The sequence below is a fragment of the Somniosus microcephalus genome, chromosome 13 (genome assembly GCF_052327205.1).
Source record: "Somniosus microcephalus isolate GS21.2 chromosome 13, FLI_Smic_1.0, whole genome shotgun sequence".
NCBI lineage: Eukaryota > Metazoa > Chordata > Chondrichthyes > Squaliformes > Somniosidae > Somniosus > Somniosus microcephalus.
In genome coordinates, this window is record NC_140999.1 from 54604442 (window position 1) to 54622680 (window position 18239).

At 49.6% G+C, this 18239-nt stretch overlaps 1 protein-coding gene across 1 annotated transcript in view; it reads left to right on the forward strand.

Annotated features, from left to right (window-relative positions):
- Positions 1 to 18239, forward strand: part of LOC147108325 (receptor-type tyrosine-protein phosphatase delta-like) — a 620473-nt gene that overhangs the window by 546758 nt on the left and 55476 nt on the right. Inside the window, exon 30 of the mRNA XM_086004913.1 lies at positions 7553 to 7672. Coding sequence (XP_085861039.1) covers positions 7553 to 7672 — 120 coding nt within the window. The remainder of the gene's footprint in view (positions 1 to 7552; positions 7673 to 18239) is intronic.

Sequence of the window (18239 nt, forward strand, 5' to 3'; positions counted from 1 at the left end):
GGGTCAATTTATCATAGCCAATCAACCTAACCTGCACATCTTTGGACTGTGGGAGGAAACCGGAGCACCCGGAGAAAACCCACGCAAACACGGGGAGAATGTGCAAACTCCACACAGACAGTCGCCCGAGGCCGGATTCGAACCCGGGTCCCTGGTGCTGTGAGGCAACAGTGCTAACCACTATGCCACCGTTGATGAAGGTAGTGCAGTAGATGTTGTATGTATATATGGACTTTCACAAGACATTTGATAAAGTACCTCATAACAGACATTCGGAAAATAGAAGCACATGGTATTAAAGGGACAGTGGGAACTTGGGTGTGAAATTGGCTGAGGGATAGGAGGCAGAGAGTAGCAGTGAATGGATGGTTTTCTGGCAGGAGAGAAGTATGCAGTGAGATCCCCCAGGGGTCAGTATTAGAATCATTGCTTTTCTTGTTATATATAAATGACCAGGACTTGGGTATAAGGAGTACAATTTCAAAGTTTGCGGATGATACAAAACTTGGCAACATAGTAAATAGTGAGCAGGATAGTAGCAGACTTCAGGAGGACATAGACAGACTGGTGAAATGGCAGATGCAGTTTAATGCGGATAAGTATGAAGTGAGGCACTTTGGGAGAAGCAACATGGAGAGGCAGTATAACCTAAATGGTGCTATTTTGAGGGGGGTGAAAGAACAGAAGGACCTTGGGGTGCACATTCACAAATCTTTGATGGTAGCCGGGCAAGTTGATAATGCGGTTAAGAAAGCATATGGATATTTGGCTTTGTAAATAGGGGCATTGAATACAAAAACAAGGAAGTCATGCCAAACCGTTATAAATCTCTTGTTCAGCCTCAGCATTGTGTACAATTCTGAGCATCACACTTTAGGAATGGTGTGGAGATGCCGGTGTTGGACTGGGGTGGACAAATGTAAGAAGTCACACAACACCAGGTTATAGTCCAACAGTTTTATTTGAAATCACAAGCTTTCGGAGCGCTGCTCCTTCGTCAGGTGAAGTGGAGAGTCCACCTGACGAAGGAGCAGTGCTCCAAAAGCTTGTGATTTCAAATAAAACTGTTGGACTATAACCTGGTGTTGTGTGACTTCTTACACTTTAGGAAGGATGTCAAGGTCCTGGAGAGGGTACAGAGGAGGTTTACCAGGATGATACCAGCGATGAGGGAGTTCAGTTATGTGGAGAGATTGGAGAAACTGGGATTGTTCTCCTTAGAGCAGAGAAGGTTAATCATAGAATCAATTAAAGAAGTTTACGGCACAGAAGGAGGCCATTTGGCCTATTGTGTCCGCGCCGGCCGAAAAAGAGCCATCCAGCCTAATCCCACTTTCCAGCTCTTGGTCCGTAGCCCTGTAGGTTATGGCACTTCTAAGGGGAGGCCTAATAGATATTAAAAATTATGAGGGGTTTTGATAGAACAAGTAGGAAGAAACAATTTCCTCTAGCAAGTGGGTCGGTAACCAGAGGTCATAGATTTAAAATAATTGGCAAAAGAACTAGAGGGGAAATGAGGAGGAATTTATTCACTCACAGGGTTGTTATGATTTGGAACGAACTACCTGAAAGGGTGGTGGAACTTTTAAAAGGCTACTGGACACGTATTTGAAGAGGACTAATTTGCAGGGTTATGGGGAAAAAACTGGGGTGTGGGACTAAATTGGACAGCTCGTTCAAAGAGCCGGCACAGGCACGATGGGCCGAAAGGCCTCCATCTGTGCTTGAAGATTCTATGATTTGCGCACAGCAATGTGATAATGACCAGATAATCTGTTTTTAGTGATGTTGATTGAGAGATAAATATTGGCCAGGATACTGGGGCGAACTCCCCTACTCTTCTTCGAAATAGTGCCATGGGATCCTTTAGGTCCACCTGGGAGGGCAGACAGGGCCTTGGTTTAATGTCTCATCTGCAGGACAACACCTCCAACAGTGCAACACTCCCTCAGTTCTGCACTGAAGTAGGTGATTGTGTGCTCCCGGCAGGGAATCCGGAGAATCCGCCCTGACGGGGAGCGCAGGGCGGATATTTGGCTGCATCATTGTAGCTCCGATACTCCGGTCCACTCTCCCTCCTCTTGTGAAGGCGCAGACACATGCGAACTAGGAGCAGGAGCAGGCCATACGGCCCTTCGAGCCTGCTCCACCATTCAATAAGATCACGGCTGATCTTCGACCTCAACTCCACTTTCCCTCCCGATCCCCATATCCCTTCATTCCCCTGGAGTCCAAAAATCTCTCTCTCTCAGCCTTGAATATGCTCAGCGACTGAGCATCTAATGCCCTTTGGGGTAGAGAATTCCAAAGATTCACAACCCTCTGAGTGCGGTGCTGGTTCCGTACGTGTTCCAACCCTCCAATACCTTGTCCAAATGGACATTCTTCAGTGTGAGCATCTCTGGGCTCTTTAACTGTGGGGAATATGACGGCCAAATCCCGATCCTCTCACACAACTCTCGGATGAGATGTTATACTGAGCTCTGGACTAGCTGGGCATTTAAGATCTTTGTGCCCCGGCCAACATTCGCTCCTCAGTCTATGTCACCAAAAACAGATGATCTGGTGATTTTGGTTGGGGGCCATAGCTGTGTCACAGAATGATCACCCACATAGCAACAGGCACTGCACTGCAAAGCAACTCATTCTGCCAGCAGTGCTTTGGGATGTTTTGGAGAAATGCACTACAGCACTATATAATTGCAAGTTCTGAAATACACTGTAAATGGAACCACACCACTCAATCTGCTCCGTGTAGGGTTGATTGCTGTGGATTACAGCACCTGGCCTTGACAATAAATAAGGCTTCAATCGACTGACTGTTGGTACATTGCGTCAACAGCTACAGCTTGGCTGTTGAGACCCTGCCTGTAGCAATAGCGCCCTCTTCCCATTGATGGCTGAATATGCAGTCTCCTTATGAGTTGAGCTGCTCTGCTGAGTGTGAAGTGCAGACGGCCAGTATTTACTTTTTTATATTGAGCCACGTCCCCCAGTGCGGGTACCAGGTCCAGTGTAAATACGATAGGAGCTGCTTAGTTTATTGCTGAAGCAATTCCGCAATGTGATGTGGCAGCCTGAAGCAGCCCTATAATATTGGATCACAAATAAAAAATAAAGCACTGGACTGGAAATACGCAGCAGAGCTGTCAGTGCCTGAAAGAGGAAAGGCAGCTTAACATTTCACGTCAGACGCAGGGTCTCTGCTCAAAAGGTTAATCTGTCTTTTCACAGATATTGATGCACCTGCTGTGTGTTTCCAACATGTTCTGTCTTCATTTCTGGTTTCCAACACTTGGCAGATTTTTTTTTAACCTTTATTGAATCATTAGTTAGGTACGGGTGAGAAAGGACGGTCGGCCATTTTGTGGCTCACCATCCAAAAAAGGACCTAAAGTCTATCCGGGACGGGATCCAACTGTGCAAGGGTTTACCCTGCCTCGGCCCTATCCAGAAGCCTGGTCCGCATCAGTCAGAAGGTTGTGGGTTCACAGTCCCACTCCAGGAACTTGAGCACAAGAATCTGGGCTGACACTCCCAGTGCAGCGCTGAGGGAGTGCTGCACTGTCGGAGGTGCCGTCTTTCGGATGAGACGTTAAACCGAGGCCCCGTCTGCCCCCTCAGGTGGATATAAAATCCAATGGCACTATTTCGAAGAAGAGCAGGGGAGTTATCCCCGATTGATCTGGCCAATATTTAACCCTCAATAAACATCACAAAAAACAGATTATCTGGTCATTGTCGCATTGTTGTTTGTGGGAGCTTGCTGTGCGCAAATTGGCTACTGCGTTTCCCACATTACAACAGTGACTAAACTTCAAAAAGTACTTCGTTGGCTGTAAAGCACTTCGGGACAGCTGGTAGTTGTGAAAAGCGCTATATAAATGCAAGTCTTTCTTTCACATATTACTGTGAAGAAAAACGTCCTGATTTTAGTCCTAAATTTGCCTTTCGGTAGTTTGAACATGTGTATTTTTATCCTATTATCATAGTTTAACCACATCTGCCTTGTGTTACACTACCTTATCTAATGGGGCAGAAATTCGGATCGGGGGCTTGCCGCGCGTGCAAGCCCCCGATCTGCACTTACCCGACGCGCCTGCCGTTCACCTCCAGGGACGCCTGGAATTCCTTTTTGAAAGAGAAGAATCCCGGGCAGCGTCTGACGTCACGCCGCCCAGGAGTGCAGCCAGCGCGAAGCCTGGAGCGCGCTGTGCAACTGAGACATGCCCCTTGAGGTCTCCGTTTAATAGGACACGCCCCCAATGTTTCTCACAAGCTGCAAAGCATTTTTACATGCAGAGCAGCATTTTAAATAGGTTTTTGGTATTTTTATGAAGCTTTTGGTAACTTTTATAAACTTTTAAAAACGTTTACATTATTTTGAAGAATCTGAAGTAATTTTAAACAGAATTAAAGCAATTTAAAGACTTTTAAAAGCCCTGAAAGAATTTTTTTCATTCCATTTATTTATTTAGCAACATCGTCGTCATACATGTCTTCACACTGTTCCCTTTGGGGAACTGTATGAAGTGGTGGAAGGATTTATGGCCGTGATTAACGCTCCTTCCGTGACCGTAACCATCTTTGTACCAGCCATTAGGGTGGTTAGTCCTATGGCGGGAGGGTTTTACGGGCTCCCACAAGCTATACGAGGAGGGGGGGCCACCCACACCCACGGACGCAAATATCCCACTGGATGTCAACCCAGAATTTAGAGCCGGAGCTCCGACTCCACTTGCCGGGACTGTCTGGAGCGGGGTTCGAAACACTACCCCGTCTGGCCCAGCGGCGGGGATGCTACTGCTACGCCAAAGGCCCACTCCGATTAGCAACGTGAAATGGCTGGAATGAGCACAATTCACAGCATTAAAAGAACTCACAATTGAACTGATGGTGACCTCAGCAATCTCCTCAACGAGGTGGAGGCGCAGCGCCTGCTCATCATTGGTAATGAGAAGTCCAAGGCGCCGCAAAAAGGACAGATGATAGCTTGGTCTTTCAAGTGGCAGCATAGGGCTCCAGTCACGGGGAGGGAAAAGGCGCAGGAAACGTATGGGTGCCACCTTTTGCGCGGAGTGGGCCTTTTGCGTAGCGGTAAGCATCCCCGCCGCTGAGTAGGGTTTCGAACCCCGCTCCAGACAGTCCCGGCAAGTGGAGTCGGAGCTCCAACTATAAATTCTGGGTGGACATCCAGCGGGATACTTGCGTCCGCAGGTGTGGGTGGCCCCCCCCCCCCTCAGATGGGTTGTGGGAGCCCGTAAAACCCTCACGCCATAGGACTAACCACCCTAATGGCTGGTATGAAGATGGTTATGGTCACGGAAGGAGCGTTAACGTGGCCAGAAATCCTTCCACCACTTCATACAGTTCCTGAAAGGGAACAGTGTGAGGATACGTACGACGATGACCTCTTGCACAATGGTCATTGGACCCTCAGTCGCAGATGCGAGGGGGCAAATTGTGCAATTGTTAAATTTTTCATTTTATTGACATGTAAAATGTTGGCCCAGTAATTCCATTCCAAACGCGTGAGTACGGTCGGGGCACTCACGCGTCTGGCCGGAGGAAATGCCAGTTTTCAGCATGCACAGCGCATGCGGGGAAAACCGGCATTTCCTGTCCTCTGAACGAAGGGGTTCAGAGGCAGAATGCGTGCGACTGCACAGGCAGCGCGTGCGCAGTAAAATTCGTCGGTTTCATTCATGCTTTCAGTGAGGTTAAGTCCTTACAACTTACACATGAAAAAAGCATGAGTGCAGTTGCTCCAGAGGCTGCGGAGGAAGATATATTTTATCGTGGAGCTTCTGAAAGGCAATATTTTTGTTTGGGAAAGGGAGGAAAGTTATTTTAAGAAATGCTGAGGTAAGTTTTAAAGTTTATTTTTGTTTTTTAAAACGGGTTTTCAGTACTGTAGGTAGAAGGAGCAATTGTGGCTATGTGAATTGAATTTGCTGTGTTTATTAAATGTGAAAATGACTCCAACATTTTTAAGAAAGAAACTTTTCATCAGTAATATATTCTTTTAAGTAATTATGTATGTATGTCTGTATATAGTCCTTTACTTATGTGTATGAATGTATGTATTTAATTATGACTTTCAGTACTGAAAACCCGTTTAAAAAAAAAAAAAAATTAAACTTTAAAACTTACCTCAGCATTTCTTAAAATAACTTTCCTCCCTTTCCCAAACAAAAATATTGCCTTTCAGAAGCTCCACGATAAAATATATCTTCCTCCGCAGCCTCTGGAGCAACTTTACACATGCTTTTTTCATGTGTAAGTTGTAAGGACTTAACCTCACTGAATCCATGAATGAAATCGACGAAGTTCACTGCGCACGCGCTGCCTGTGCAGTCGCACGCGCTGTGCCTCTGAACCCCTTCGTTCAGAGGACAGGAAATGCCGGTTTTCCCTGCATGCGCTGTGCATGCTGAAAACCGGCATTTCCTCCGGCCAGACGCGTGAGTACCCCGACCGTACTCGCGCGTTTGGAACGGAATTACTGGGCCATTATAATTCTGTACCACTGACTGTGCTACAGATTCCTCAGTGTATTGGTGTTGATACCATTCTGTGTACCCACTGTCTGTACTGGTACCGATACACTGTGTAACATCACCTGTCTCCACCCTTGCCATTCTCTGCCAAAACCGTCATCCATACTTTTCTCACCTCCAGACTTGACTATTCCAATACTTTCCTGGCTGGCCTTCATTCTCCACTAAACATAAACTTGAGCTCATGCAAAACTCTGCTGCGTGTATCCTAACTCGATGCAAAACTCTGCTGCGTGTATCCTAACTCGATGCAAAACTCTGCTGCGTGTATCCTAACTCGATGCAAAACTCTGCTGCGTGTATCCTAACTCGATGCAAAACTCTGCTGCGTGTATCCTAACTCGATGCAAAACTCTGCTGCGTGTATCCTAACTCGCAGCAAGTTCCACTGACGCAGCACGCCTGTGCTCGCTGACCTACATTGGCTCCTGGTCCACCCAACGCCTCAAATTTAAATTCTCATTCTCCTGTTCCAATGCCTTCAAGGTCTCACCCGTCCCTATCTCTATAACCGCCTCCAGCCCTACAACCCTCTGAGAACTCCGCATTCCTCCAACTCTGGTTGTTGTGGTGTGGTCCCACATTCTCTGTATCAGTACCTATATACACTGCTTGCTCCCAATGTCTCTCTATGGATATCTGTAACCACTGCCTGTATCTAGCACCTCCATACAGGTACCTATACCCACTTCCTGTACCCAGTGTCTCTGTACAGGTACCTATACCCACTGCCTGTACCCAGTGTCTCTGTACAGGTACCTATACCCACTGCCTGTACCCAGTGTCTCTGTACAGGTATCTATACCCACTGCCACTATCATCCTCCAACACCTCGCCATTGCCCAGCTGGGTGGGATGGCCCTCGCCTGGTTCCATTCCTATCCATCGAGTGGTTTTTAATGCATTATTGTTGTTGCCTGTATCTCTGTACAGGTATCTATACCCACCGTCTGTGACCCCTCTAATTATTTTTGTCATGTGTCCTTGTGCAGGTGAAGTGTGACCAGTACTGGCCCGGCCGAGGAACAGAGACCTACGGAATGATACAGGTGACTCTGCTGGACACCATCGAGTTGGCCACCTTCTGTGTTCGAAATTTCTGTCTTCACAAGGTAACTAACTTCTCAAATTCACGTAGCATATTCCAGACCAGCAATGAGTAGTTGTGAATCGAGACTGAGAAAAAGTACAAGACCGTAAGGAAAATGAGAAGGTTAAAGGTTGGGAGAGGTATAGAAATAATTCAATTGTATAGTTAGATGACGAACCCAGAAACTGAGTGAGGCCTGTAGGTCAAGAGGCGATAAATCTAAATGAGTGAAAAGTTAATTTTGAAGAGGCACTAGAAAACATACCTTTACTCAAACTTTGTTGAACGTTTGCAGTGGAACGGAATCAAAAACATTAGGGGGAAGTTCAAATACAATCGAATGGAAAGCTGAGCGAGTTAAATCCACACCCCTGTTACTTTGCAAACATCTCAAGTTGCTGAAAGTAACAGATCTTGGTGTTCTGATTTAGGATGTATCCACCAATAAGGTGACATTGCTAAGAACAACCCTTTCCAAACCTCCTAGCCCACGGAATCGGAAACGGGAAGAAATGTCTACTAAGAAATATGACAGAAAATAGAGCTGAGTTGCCTTGGCTTTGTGGGCTAGCTTTCCAGGGCTTGCAGACCTCAGGCTGGATGCCCTGGGAATTAGAGTAACAGTGGGACAATCTTCAGTGGACCAAGTGGCTTTTTCCTGCCCGTAACTTTTTCTTGTGTTTTTGTAATGTGTCAGGCTGGTGAGAGAGGCCGCACTTTTTGCTTGATTCAAGCCAAGAATGTGATTGTGTTGTGACACATCATCAGAATTAGAAATCAGACCAAAGAGGCGCAACCCAACCAAAATGGAAAAAGACACATTTGGTTTGGATTCTTAATCCTTCACCACCACATTCTCCTTAGAGGCAGATCTTCTTTCCATGTTCCACTGAAGGATGACGATTGGACACACAATAATCTGTGTGACCGCACCCCCCCCCTTTCCCATTAGCGGTCCATCTAACTCTTTGTACACAGGAAATTCTGGTTTGCAAGCCGGGAAATTCCTGACTGTTCTCAATTTAAGATCATCACTCACTTAGTCATTGGTCATCAGTATACAGTGAGCTTATATTTACTGAAAAAATGAAGAGCCAAGGCAGGACACCACCAAGGTTGAAAACAGTAGGAGAGAAAGATAAATAAAGAAGCAGTGATTAGCTTTTACACCAAGCTTGAGTTTTAAAAGCCTACAGATGGTTGAGGGAAGCGAAGACTGAGGGTGCTAAGGAGTTTCACAATCTTAGGGACAATGAGTGACGACAACAGGCATACACGACACAGCAGATATAAGTTAATGACCCGTGTAGTATACAGACATGGTTGTACTCTGTACTTCACATGCCCCCAACTTTCTTTGGGTGAAGTGATTATCTGGACAGATGCTTAGGGGGAGAAATTGGGTGAGTAGCGCCACCTGTTAGCGCCTAAAGAGGCAGTCAGTGGCTGTAGCGCCACTGGCTGCGCCTCCCGCGATATTCAGCAGGGGCGCTAATGGTGGCGTTAGCCTGTTGCGCTGCGCCGCCACCGATGACGTCATCGGTGTGCGCAGCGCCCCGTTCGCGATATTTGGTAGCGAACGCCGCTGTAGCGCCGTTCGCTACCCGCGCCCGGTTCACGGGGCCTTGCTGTGCCGGCAGCGGCGCAAGTTAAGGTGGAGGTGCAGGGCGGCCGCCTGCCAGCACCTCCTTCCCCAGCCTCCTGACCCCCCCCCCCCCCGCGGCATTGCCAGCTGTTTCCCGAGAGCCCGGCACTTCTCCTCGGTGCTGGGCTCTTTTGCCGGCACTCACGATCGGGGATCGTGCTGTTGCAGGCCCCTCCCCCTTAACAATGGGAGGAAGGCCTGCAGTACCGCAGCGTGCCGTGCCACAGCGTGTGGCGCTGCGGCACGTTGCGCTGCAATATTCAGTTTCAGCACCCTAAGAGGGACGCAGAGCACCTCGAGCCTCGCCCCGTGTCCCTCGAGGGTTTCTGAAACTGAATTTCTGGCGATTGGTATTACTCCCAACGCAGCGCAAAAATCAGCGCCCAAGCGGACTTGGCGCCAGTTTGGCGCCTCAACCCAATTTCTAGGCCTTAGTTTGTTGGCTCATTCTCTTGCTCTTAACAAACAGCTGCTTCACTGGAGTAACCCACCGGACAACAAGGGGACATTTCTCTCTCACTTGTTGAAAGCAGAGAACTTGCTTAAAAAGTAGGGTTTCAAATTTGTTACCAGAAAATGGCCATTAAGGTTGACAAATCTTGGAAACTGGTCTCGATCTGAATTCCGTTGCTGGTAGACATTACTGGTTGGGCCTTCTGACTTGATGTGTATATCAGAGGCCAAGAATCTGCACAGCTGATCATTATTTCCATACACCCCCCCCCCCCGCCCCCCAACAAATCTGCTGTCAACACAATATTATTTTTTTTAATCACCTGACTAGATTCAAACTCCTAAAGAAAGAAATAAAACTTGTCTTTATGGAGCACCTTTCACAACCTCAGGAAGGCCCAAACCGCTTCACAACCAATTAAGTACTTTTGAAGTGTCATCGCTATTGTAATGTAGGGAAACATGGCAGCCAATTTATGCACAGAACACTGAGATAAATGTTCAGTCAGTCTGTTTTAGAGATGTTGGTTGAGGGAAAAATGTTGGCCAAAACGCTGGAGAAGTCCCCTGCTCTTCTACCAATAGATCTTTTACGTCCACCTGAGGGGACAGACATGGTCTTGGTGTAACATCTTATCCGAAAGAGAGTGCAACACTCCCTCGGTACGGCAAACACTCCCTCGGTACGGCAAATACTCCCCCGGTACGGCACTGGAGTGTCAGCCAATGACCTTCTGACTCCGAGACAAAGGTGCTACCAATGAGCCAAGCCTGAGACTATAGTAGACAAAGAAATTGATGTTAACAAATTCAAGTAAATAGGGCCTTGCTAACTTCTGTAATGGGGAAGGTTTATGCCCATTCCCAGCAGGTAAACAGGTTGAGAGTAGCAGGCTGTGTGTTGGTGATGGATGAGTTGGCATCTGAGGCTAGGACAGGCCCTATATTGGTGATGGAGGAGCTGGTATCTGAGAGTGGGACAGGCTCTCTACTGGTGATGGAGGAGCTGGTATCTGAGAGAGGGACAGGCTCTCTACTGGTGATGGAGGAACTGGTATCTGAGAGAGGGACAGGCTCTCTACTGGTGATGGAGGAGCTGGTATCTGAGGGAGGGACAGGCTCTCTATTGGTGATGGAGGAACTGGTATCTGAGAGAGGGACAGGCTCTCTACTGGTGATGGAGGAGCTGGCATCTGAGAGGGGGACAGGCTCTCTACTGGTGATGGAGGAGCTAGTATTTGGGAGCGGGACAGGCTCTCTACTGGTGATGGAGGAGCTGGTATCTGTGAGTGGGAGAGGTTGTGTGTGAGTGATGGAGGAGCTAGTATTTGGGAGCAGGACAGGCCCTATATTGGTGATGGAGGAGCTGGTATCTGTGAGTGGGAGAGGTTATGCGTGCGTGATGGAGGAGGTATATCAGAGTGGGACAGACTGTGTATGGCTGATGGAGGAGCAGGGATCTGGCAGTAGGATAGGCTCTATATTGGTGATGGAGGAGCTGGTATTTCAGTGTGGAACAGGCTATGTGTGGTTGATGGAGGAGCTGGTATCTGAGAATGAGATGAACACTGAAGATTGCTTTGGATTGTGACAGTCCCTCCATGTAACCAAGCTTCACACACTGAGCTCCAGAGGGTTTAATCATATCTGTTAAACAGCATTAATCTTCAGTTTGGTTACCACCGAGATCCACTTAATTACCTACAACCATGGGGATTCTGGCACATAACAACCTACAGATGGGGAATATTCAGGAAGGCTTTTAGGAAGCTAAGGAAAAAAAATATTTCCAATATCATTGTCAAGCACACATTTATAATGTACTAGCTGGGGGAGCCCGGCTTTGCCAGGGCTGTTTTGGGCCGGGCGGTTTTAATCGAGTCCCAGGCTTTGGGGCCTCTCTCTGTCCCTCTGTGAATCTGCTGCCGGGCAACATTTTAAATCGAGTCCCAGGCTTTTGGGCCCTGTCTCTGTGTCCCTCTCTCAATCTGCTGCCGGGCAACATTTCTACCTTTTAATACCTTGAAAGATGAAAGTGAAAGTATTTATAAAACGTTTTTGGTAAATCTTTTAAAAATAACATAAGAGATACTAACTTTTTCGAAGCTGGATGAGCAGATTTTGAGCTGGAAGTAAATGGGGTTTTGAGACAATGGCTGCCACATCCCTGAGATGAAAACGATTAGTCCCGCCCACAGACGCAGCGATTGGCCAACCATCAGGCGACTGAACTGTAGGATTGGTCAATCGTGACGGCACAGGATTGGTCGAACATTGACGTCAGTCAATCAATGCTAATTAGCAGATAATGAGTTTAATTTTGAAGGTTTTTTGCATAAGGCGCAAACAATTTTTGTCCGACCGAAAAGTAAATACGCTTACGACCGTCCCGGAACCGTAAGCTTTATTTGGAGGTAACGCACGCGTAGGTATGCTCTATAACTTTCGAGTGCATAGCCGGACAGACGCACACCAGAGGACAGACAGACAGACAGAACGATCCTTTTATATATATATAGATAGATAGATTAATAAGGGTTAGTCACAGGGGGCATTCAAGTAGTCCTCTGCTTCAGTGATTTTATCTCCCGTTAAGGTGGCACTTTTGCATCTTGCTTTTATCCTGTTTTTATGTGCTCATCAAGGTGTTACTGCTGGGAACACCTTTCCACTATTTGCCTGCATCAAGTAGCACCAGATTGGATACGCGGTAAACTCCCTCTGAACAACCTCTCTGTCGTGCCGTAACCCTGACCTCGGGAATCGAGCTCTTGCTGCCCCAGCGTGACATTTCTGTTTCCCACACCAGCCATTCTGTGTCCTTTATAAGTGAGATTGTCAGCAAAATACCATCTACAGTCTTCAAGCTTTTAAAATCCAAGCTTGCTATCCCTGTCGTTTTTAACCTTGATGGTGTCCTGCACAATAGGCATGAGGCATTCACATTGGTTTCTCAATTAATAAAAGACTCTGGCCTAGAAATTCACTTTGGGCCCGCCAGCTGGCGTGCGCCCAAAAGTTAGCGCTGAGCGCGGAGCCAGTTGCAACCGTCAGATATTCAGTTTTTGCGCCCCAAGTCGGAACCGGATGCTATTCCAGGGTGTGCCCGCCCCCGCTTGGGGCGCTGAAACTGAATTTCAGCGCTCTAGGTGCCGCTGCGCCACCCGCTGCGGAGCGGCAGGCTGCGGTACTGCAGGCCTCCTCCTCTTAAGGGGGAGGTGCCTGCAACGGGGAGATTGCCGCTGGATAGTGCCGGCAAATGAGCCCGGCACCACGGAGAAGTGCCGGGTTCGCGAAAAGCAGCCGGCAATGCCGCGGGGGGGGTGGTGGAGGAGGCCGGGGAAGGAGGTGCGGGCAGGCGGCCGCCGAAAAAGCGGCCGGCCGCACCTCCACCTTAAAGCGCCCCACTAAGGCTACAGTACGGCCCCGTTTTCTGGTCGCTGTTTGCGGCCGCTGCGGAAGAGACGGCCGCAACTCAATATGGGGGTCGGGCCGGTAGCTGGGCGGTAGCGGGGCACTGCGCACACCGATGACGTCATCGGTGCCGGCACAGCGCTACCGGCTACCGCCGCCATTACCGCTGCGCTGAATATCAGCGCAAACTCCTCTATTGGTGCAGAAGCCCTCTTTGGGCGGTAACTGGCCGCAAAGCTGGCAGCGCCTCACTGAATTTCTAGGCCTCTGAATAATGTTATGACCACTGGACTCTCGTTGACTAGACTAGCCATCTCATGTAGGACTTTCCAGCAGTGAGAGAGAGCAGACATTCATCCCATCAGCCTGGGCTGAACTTAAACTACTTTTAATTATACCTGATTATCTGGTGCTGTACAGCATCGCTTGAATCTGTAGCTGAAGCAGTTGGCAGATGTGTGGAGAATGCCACAGTAGAGTAAGCCTTATGTCATCTGTTGCCCATAAGTTGCCCAACTTGTTTTTGTTCAATCAAGAAACCTAGGTAAAGGGACAAGACCCCATAGTTCAGGAAACCACCAAGTTAGAGAAGATGGGATCAATCAAGTGCTAAATTTTAGGAGACACCAGGGTTGAGTTTCATCATGTAGACCATAGGAGTAAGGGGAGACTGTGGAATGCATGGAGTTCTCTGCATTTGAGGCTGTGGGAAAGATTGAGTCCGAGACTGTGCTGACTCTTGATTTCAGCAAGGTGCGGATGGATTAACGTGGAAGAATGAATAGTATTTCGTAATATTTGGAGAAATAGTAGAGCAAGATTTAGAGTAGCACTGAGCACAGTACTATTGATAAAATAGGGAGACTATACCTATTGGGCTGGATTTTCATTCAGAAGTCGGGAAGGAGGCGGGACTACAACTTTCGGGTTTTAGCCCCGCCTCCATCGAGATGCAGCCAATCCACACGATTTTCCCTTGATTGACCTTGTTGAGCCCGCCCAGTGGGCTCAGCAGGCCAATTAAGGGCCACCCGGCAACAGGTGACCTCACAGACTGAAATTTCATCTGTCAAGACGTGTTGACAGATGAAATGTCAGTGTTTCACAGCTGTTTGAAGCTGTCAAACACTGACAGTCTTACTTCTAACCTGAGTCCTTCTAGGCAGACTCAGTTAGAAATCTCGCCGGCACTGAAAGCTGCAGGCTGTCACTTTTGACAGCTCACGGCCATTCTGCTTTCTGTGCCGGCTGAATGATGGACTCCCGAAACCCAGAGGAAGGAAGGCTGTTAAGGTAAGTACAGGTAATTTAAACTTCTTTACACACTTTAGACACACCAAACACACTTACCTTTGCACTCATGCACCCATCACTCACCTGAACACCGACATCTCGACCCCTCCAAGTCCTTCAACCCGACGGCCCGTCTCCTCTAACCTGGCGTGGTTTGGAGCCGTCGGGAATCCCACACGACACCCTTCAAAATAGGGATTAGGCTAAAAACTGCCTGTTAACTACCTGTTAACAGGCAGTTAATTGGCACTAATCCCTTCCCGCCTCGGGTCGGCGGGTCCCAGTGGGGGGCGGGTACCCGCCTCCTTTGAAACTTACGTGGAGGCGGGTTTTGGGCGGGATGGTGTGGGGACCCCTGAATTTGGGATTTTTGCCCCCCACACGCCTAAAAGCCCGCCTCACGGCACACTGAAAATCGACCCCATTGTGACTGAGATAAGGTGGTTGACAGCTAGCAGGTAGCTACGAACTGTCTGTCAGATGACCAGCTTTTTTTGGTACCATGTTCAAGAGTGCAGGAAAGGCATTAGGAGCAGTCCCAGATGTGGGAGCAGTATCCGTGTCTTGTGAAGGACTGGGCGGGGCGCAGGTCTCCTGACATCTTGGTCAGGATTGGGCCTGGTGCAAGGCAGTGAAAAAGGAACAAGTCTTGCTGTTGGATTTGAAAACCCTTGTGCCATTTGCCCCTCACTGGGACTCGTTTTCTCCAAGGATATCAAAGACAACTGGGTAGGGAGGAATGAATACACCCCACATTTTCCTTTTTGGACTGGACAGGCTTCTTTTTGCGTGGAACTTTCACAAATGTCTGAAATGCAAATTGTGCACTAAAGGTCTCATTTTTAAAATAGGAATCTATCGTCCTCCACTTACTTCCGTGCCTTATAGTGTGGCAGGGCTAGTTATTGAACTTGCCGATCTATTTTCATCTCCAACAAAGCAAAATCAGAACTCAAATAAAACCCTAACCCTAACCCCTCCCCACACCCTCCTTTTTGTCCCCTTGCCAAGTTTTGGATATGCAAAGGCACCGACCCTAATTGTAGCTGGCCACAGCTGAATTTCATGTTTTTCAAGCAAATCTTTGGACACTTCAGCTGCCATGTTGAATTGCGTTTTCGGGTCTACATTATAAAAAGAAAAGGCAAGGTATGGCAGAACATGCTGCAACATTTTATTGTGTCATTACTACCAGACTTTAAAACACTTACAGACACAAATGCAACCACTGGGTCGAGGGTCATTGAAGGGGGCTCATTTCTCCCACCCCTATTTTTGGGGGATAGATCATGCCCCCTCTTTCCTCTTCCACCCACTCCAAATCCTGCAATTACCTCTGATGTCTCTTCATATCTGTTATATATTCTTTAAATTTTTCTACTTGCTGAGTTTTACAGTTGATAGTTATTGATTTTTAAGAGTCTTGCTATCAGAACTTAAATGGTCACAGCGAATTACAATTAATATTGATCTCTATATTTTTCTGTTCATTTTTTTCTAATTTATGTTGAACCTTATGCCGATTAAGGTGAGGGCTGTTGGTGCTGTGAACTGGAACGATTAAGGCACCCCAGTGTCAGCATCAAGCACTCTGAACCTGACCAGATATACTGTTGAGATACCGCGGCAAACGTGGGAGTCGAGACCAGAGTTGATGGAACACAACTGCTTTAATTTACATCATGGCAAAAAGAGAGCTTGAAAAGCCCGCGCAACCACTTAAATACTCCCCAGACAGGAAGTGCTCCTGGCAGCCTGTCCCTGCGGGAAACAAGTTGCCGGAGGAAAGGGCCCCCGGCTGGGGGCGGCTGCTGCCGGCAGTGCGCCTGCGTAAACTGTCCGTGCCGCCGTGAGCGGATTATGGCCAATGGTGGCGTGCCGCCACAGAGCTCCCCCCAGAATCCGCTTAGGAGGAGTGGACAAGTCGTGACGGCGGTCTGATGGTTCTGCCGGAGCGGCTCTGAGTGGCCGCCGGTCTAGTTGGTGGGGCCGGGCGGTTCGCCGCCGGCTGTGCTGGCTTGTTGGCGGGACGGCCTCTAGTTGGAGGTCGGGCCACTGGGACCTGTTCCCCTGGTTTGGTGTGTGCTGGTTTGAGTCGGTCGATGGAGACTGTTTCGACCCTGTCGCCGAGTCGCAGCTTGAAGACCTTGTCCCCGGTTTGTAGTACCTCGTACGGTCCGTCGTACGGGGGTCGCAGGGGTCCGCGGTGTGCGTCGTGTCGCACGAAGACGAAGCGTGCCTGCTGTAAGTTTGGCGGGACGTGAGGTGCGAGTTCGCCATGTCGGTTGACCGGAAGTGGGGCGAACTGTTGAGCGGAAGAGAAAGAGTTGAGCCGCTGCTGTTCGGCCGACCAAGGCGTGGTAGCCTCCGGGAGGAATTCGCCTGGTACGCGCAGCGGTTGCCCGTAGACTAACTCCGCTGCTGAGGACTGGAGGTCTTCCTTGACCGCGGTGCGTAGGCCTAGTAGCACCCACGGTAGGCGGTCAGTCCAGGTACTGTCCTGCAGGCTGGCGCGGAGTGAGGCCTTGAGTGACCTGTGGAAGCGTTCACACAGCCCGTTGGCCTGCGGGTGGTACGCCGTGGTTCGGTGGAGCGTCACCCCGAGGTTGCGTGCTGTGGCCGTCCAGATTTCGGAGGTGAACTGGGCGCCTCTGTCGGAGGTTATGTCGGCCGGTACGCTGAACCTTGCGACCCAGGTGTTAACGAACGCCCTGGCGATGTCAGCTGTGGTGGTGGAGGTCAGCGGCACTGCCTCAGGCCAGCGTGTGTAGCGGTCGACCATCGTGAGGAGGTAAGTTTGGCCTCGCGATGGCGGCAGAGGACTGACGATGTCGACGTGTACGTGGTCGAAGCGGCGGCTGGGTACCTCGAAGTCTCCCAGGGGTGCTTTTGTGTGCAGCTGTACCTTAGCCCGTTGGCAGGAGGTGGCCCAAGTCCGAACATCTTTGCTGAGGCCGCGCCAGACGAAGCGCTGGGAGAGGAGTTTGACGGATGCGCGGGAACCCGGATGGGAGAGCCCGTGGAGCGCGTCGAAGATGCGGCGGTGCCAGGTTGCAGGGACGACCGGCCTGGGTTGGCCGAGTGAGACGTCGCAAGTGACTGTCGTGGCCTCGGGCCCGTGCGTGACCTTGGCTAGGCGTAGCCCTGGCAGACTGGTAGCCGCCGAGAGGAGGTCTGGGTCCGTGAGCTGGGCCGCTGCTAGTTGCGCGTAGTCGACCGCTAGGTGATTCGCGCAGATAGCGGGACGGGAAAGGCAGTCGGCGACAACGTTGTCTCTACCGGAAACGTGCTGGATGTCCGTGGTAAACTCGGACACGGCCGCGAGCTGGCGTTGCTGCCTAGCGGACCAGGGTTCGGTGTTCTTGGCCATCGCGTATGTGAGCGGCTTGTGGTCTACGTATGCGGTAAAGGGGCGGTCTTCCAGGAGGAACCTGAAATGGCGGACCGACAGGTGGAGCGCGAGGAGCTCGCGGTCGAAAGTAGAGTATTTGACCTCCGGGGGGCGCAGTTGGCGGCTGTAGAAGGCAAGTGGCTGCCACGCGCAATTGACCCACTGCTTGAACATGGCTCCGACCGCATGGTCGGAGGCGTCGGTGGTGAGCGCGACCCGGGCATCGGCCCTCAGGTGCGCGAGCAGGGTGGCGTCGGCGAGCGCGTTTTTGGTGGCGTCTAAGGCGGCTGACGTGTCAGTGGTCCAGGCTACGGCCATCTTGCCGGATTTACCTCGGAGGGAGTCGTATAGGGGCTTCATGAGGGCTGCAGCTCTGGGGATGAACCTGTTGTA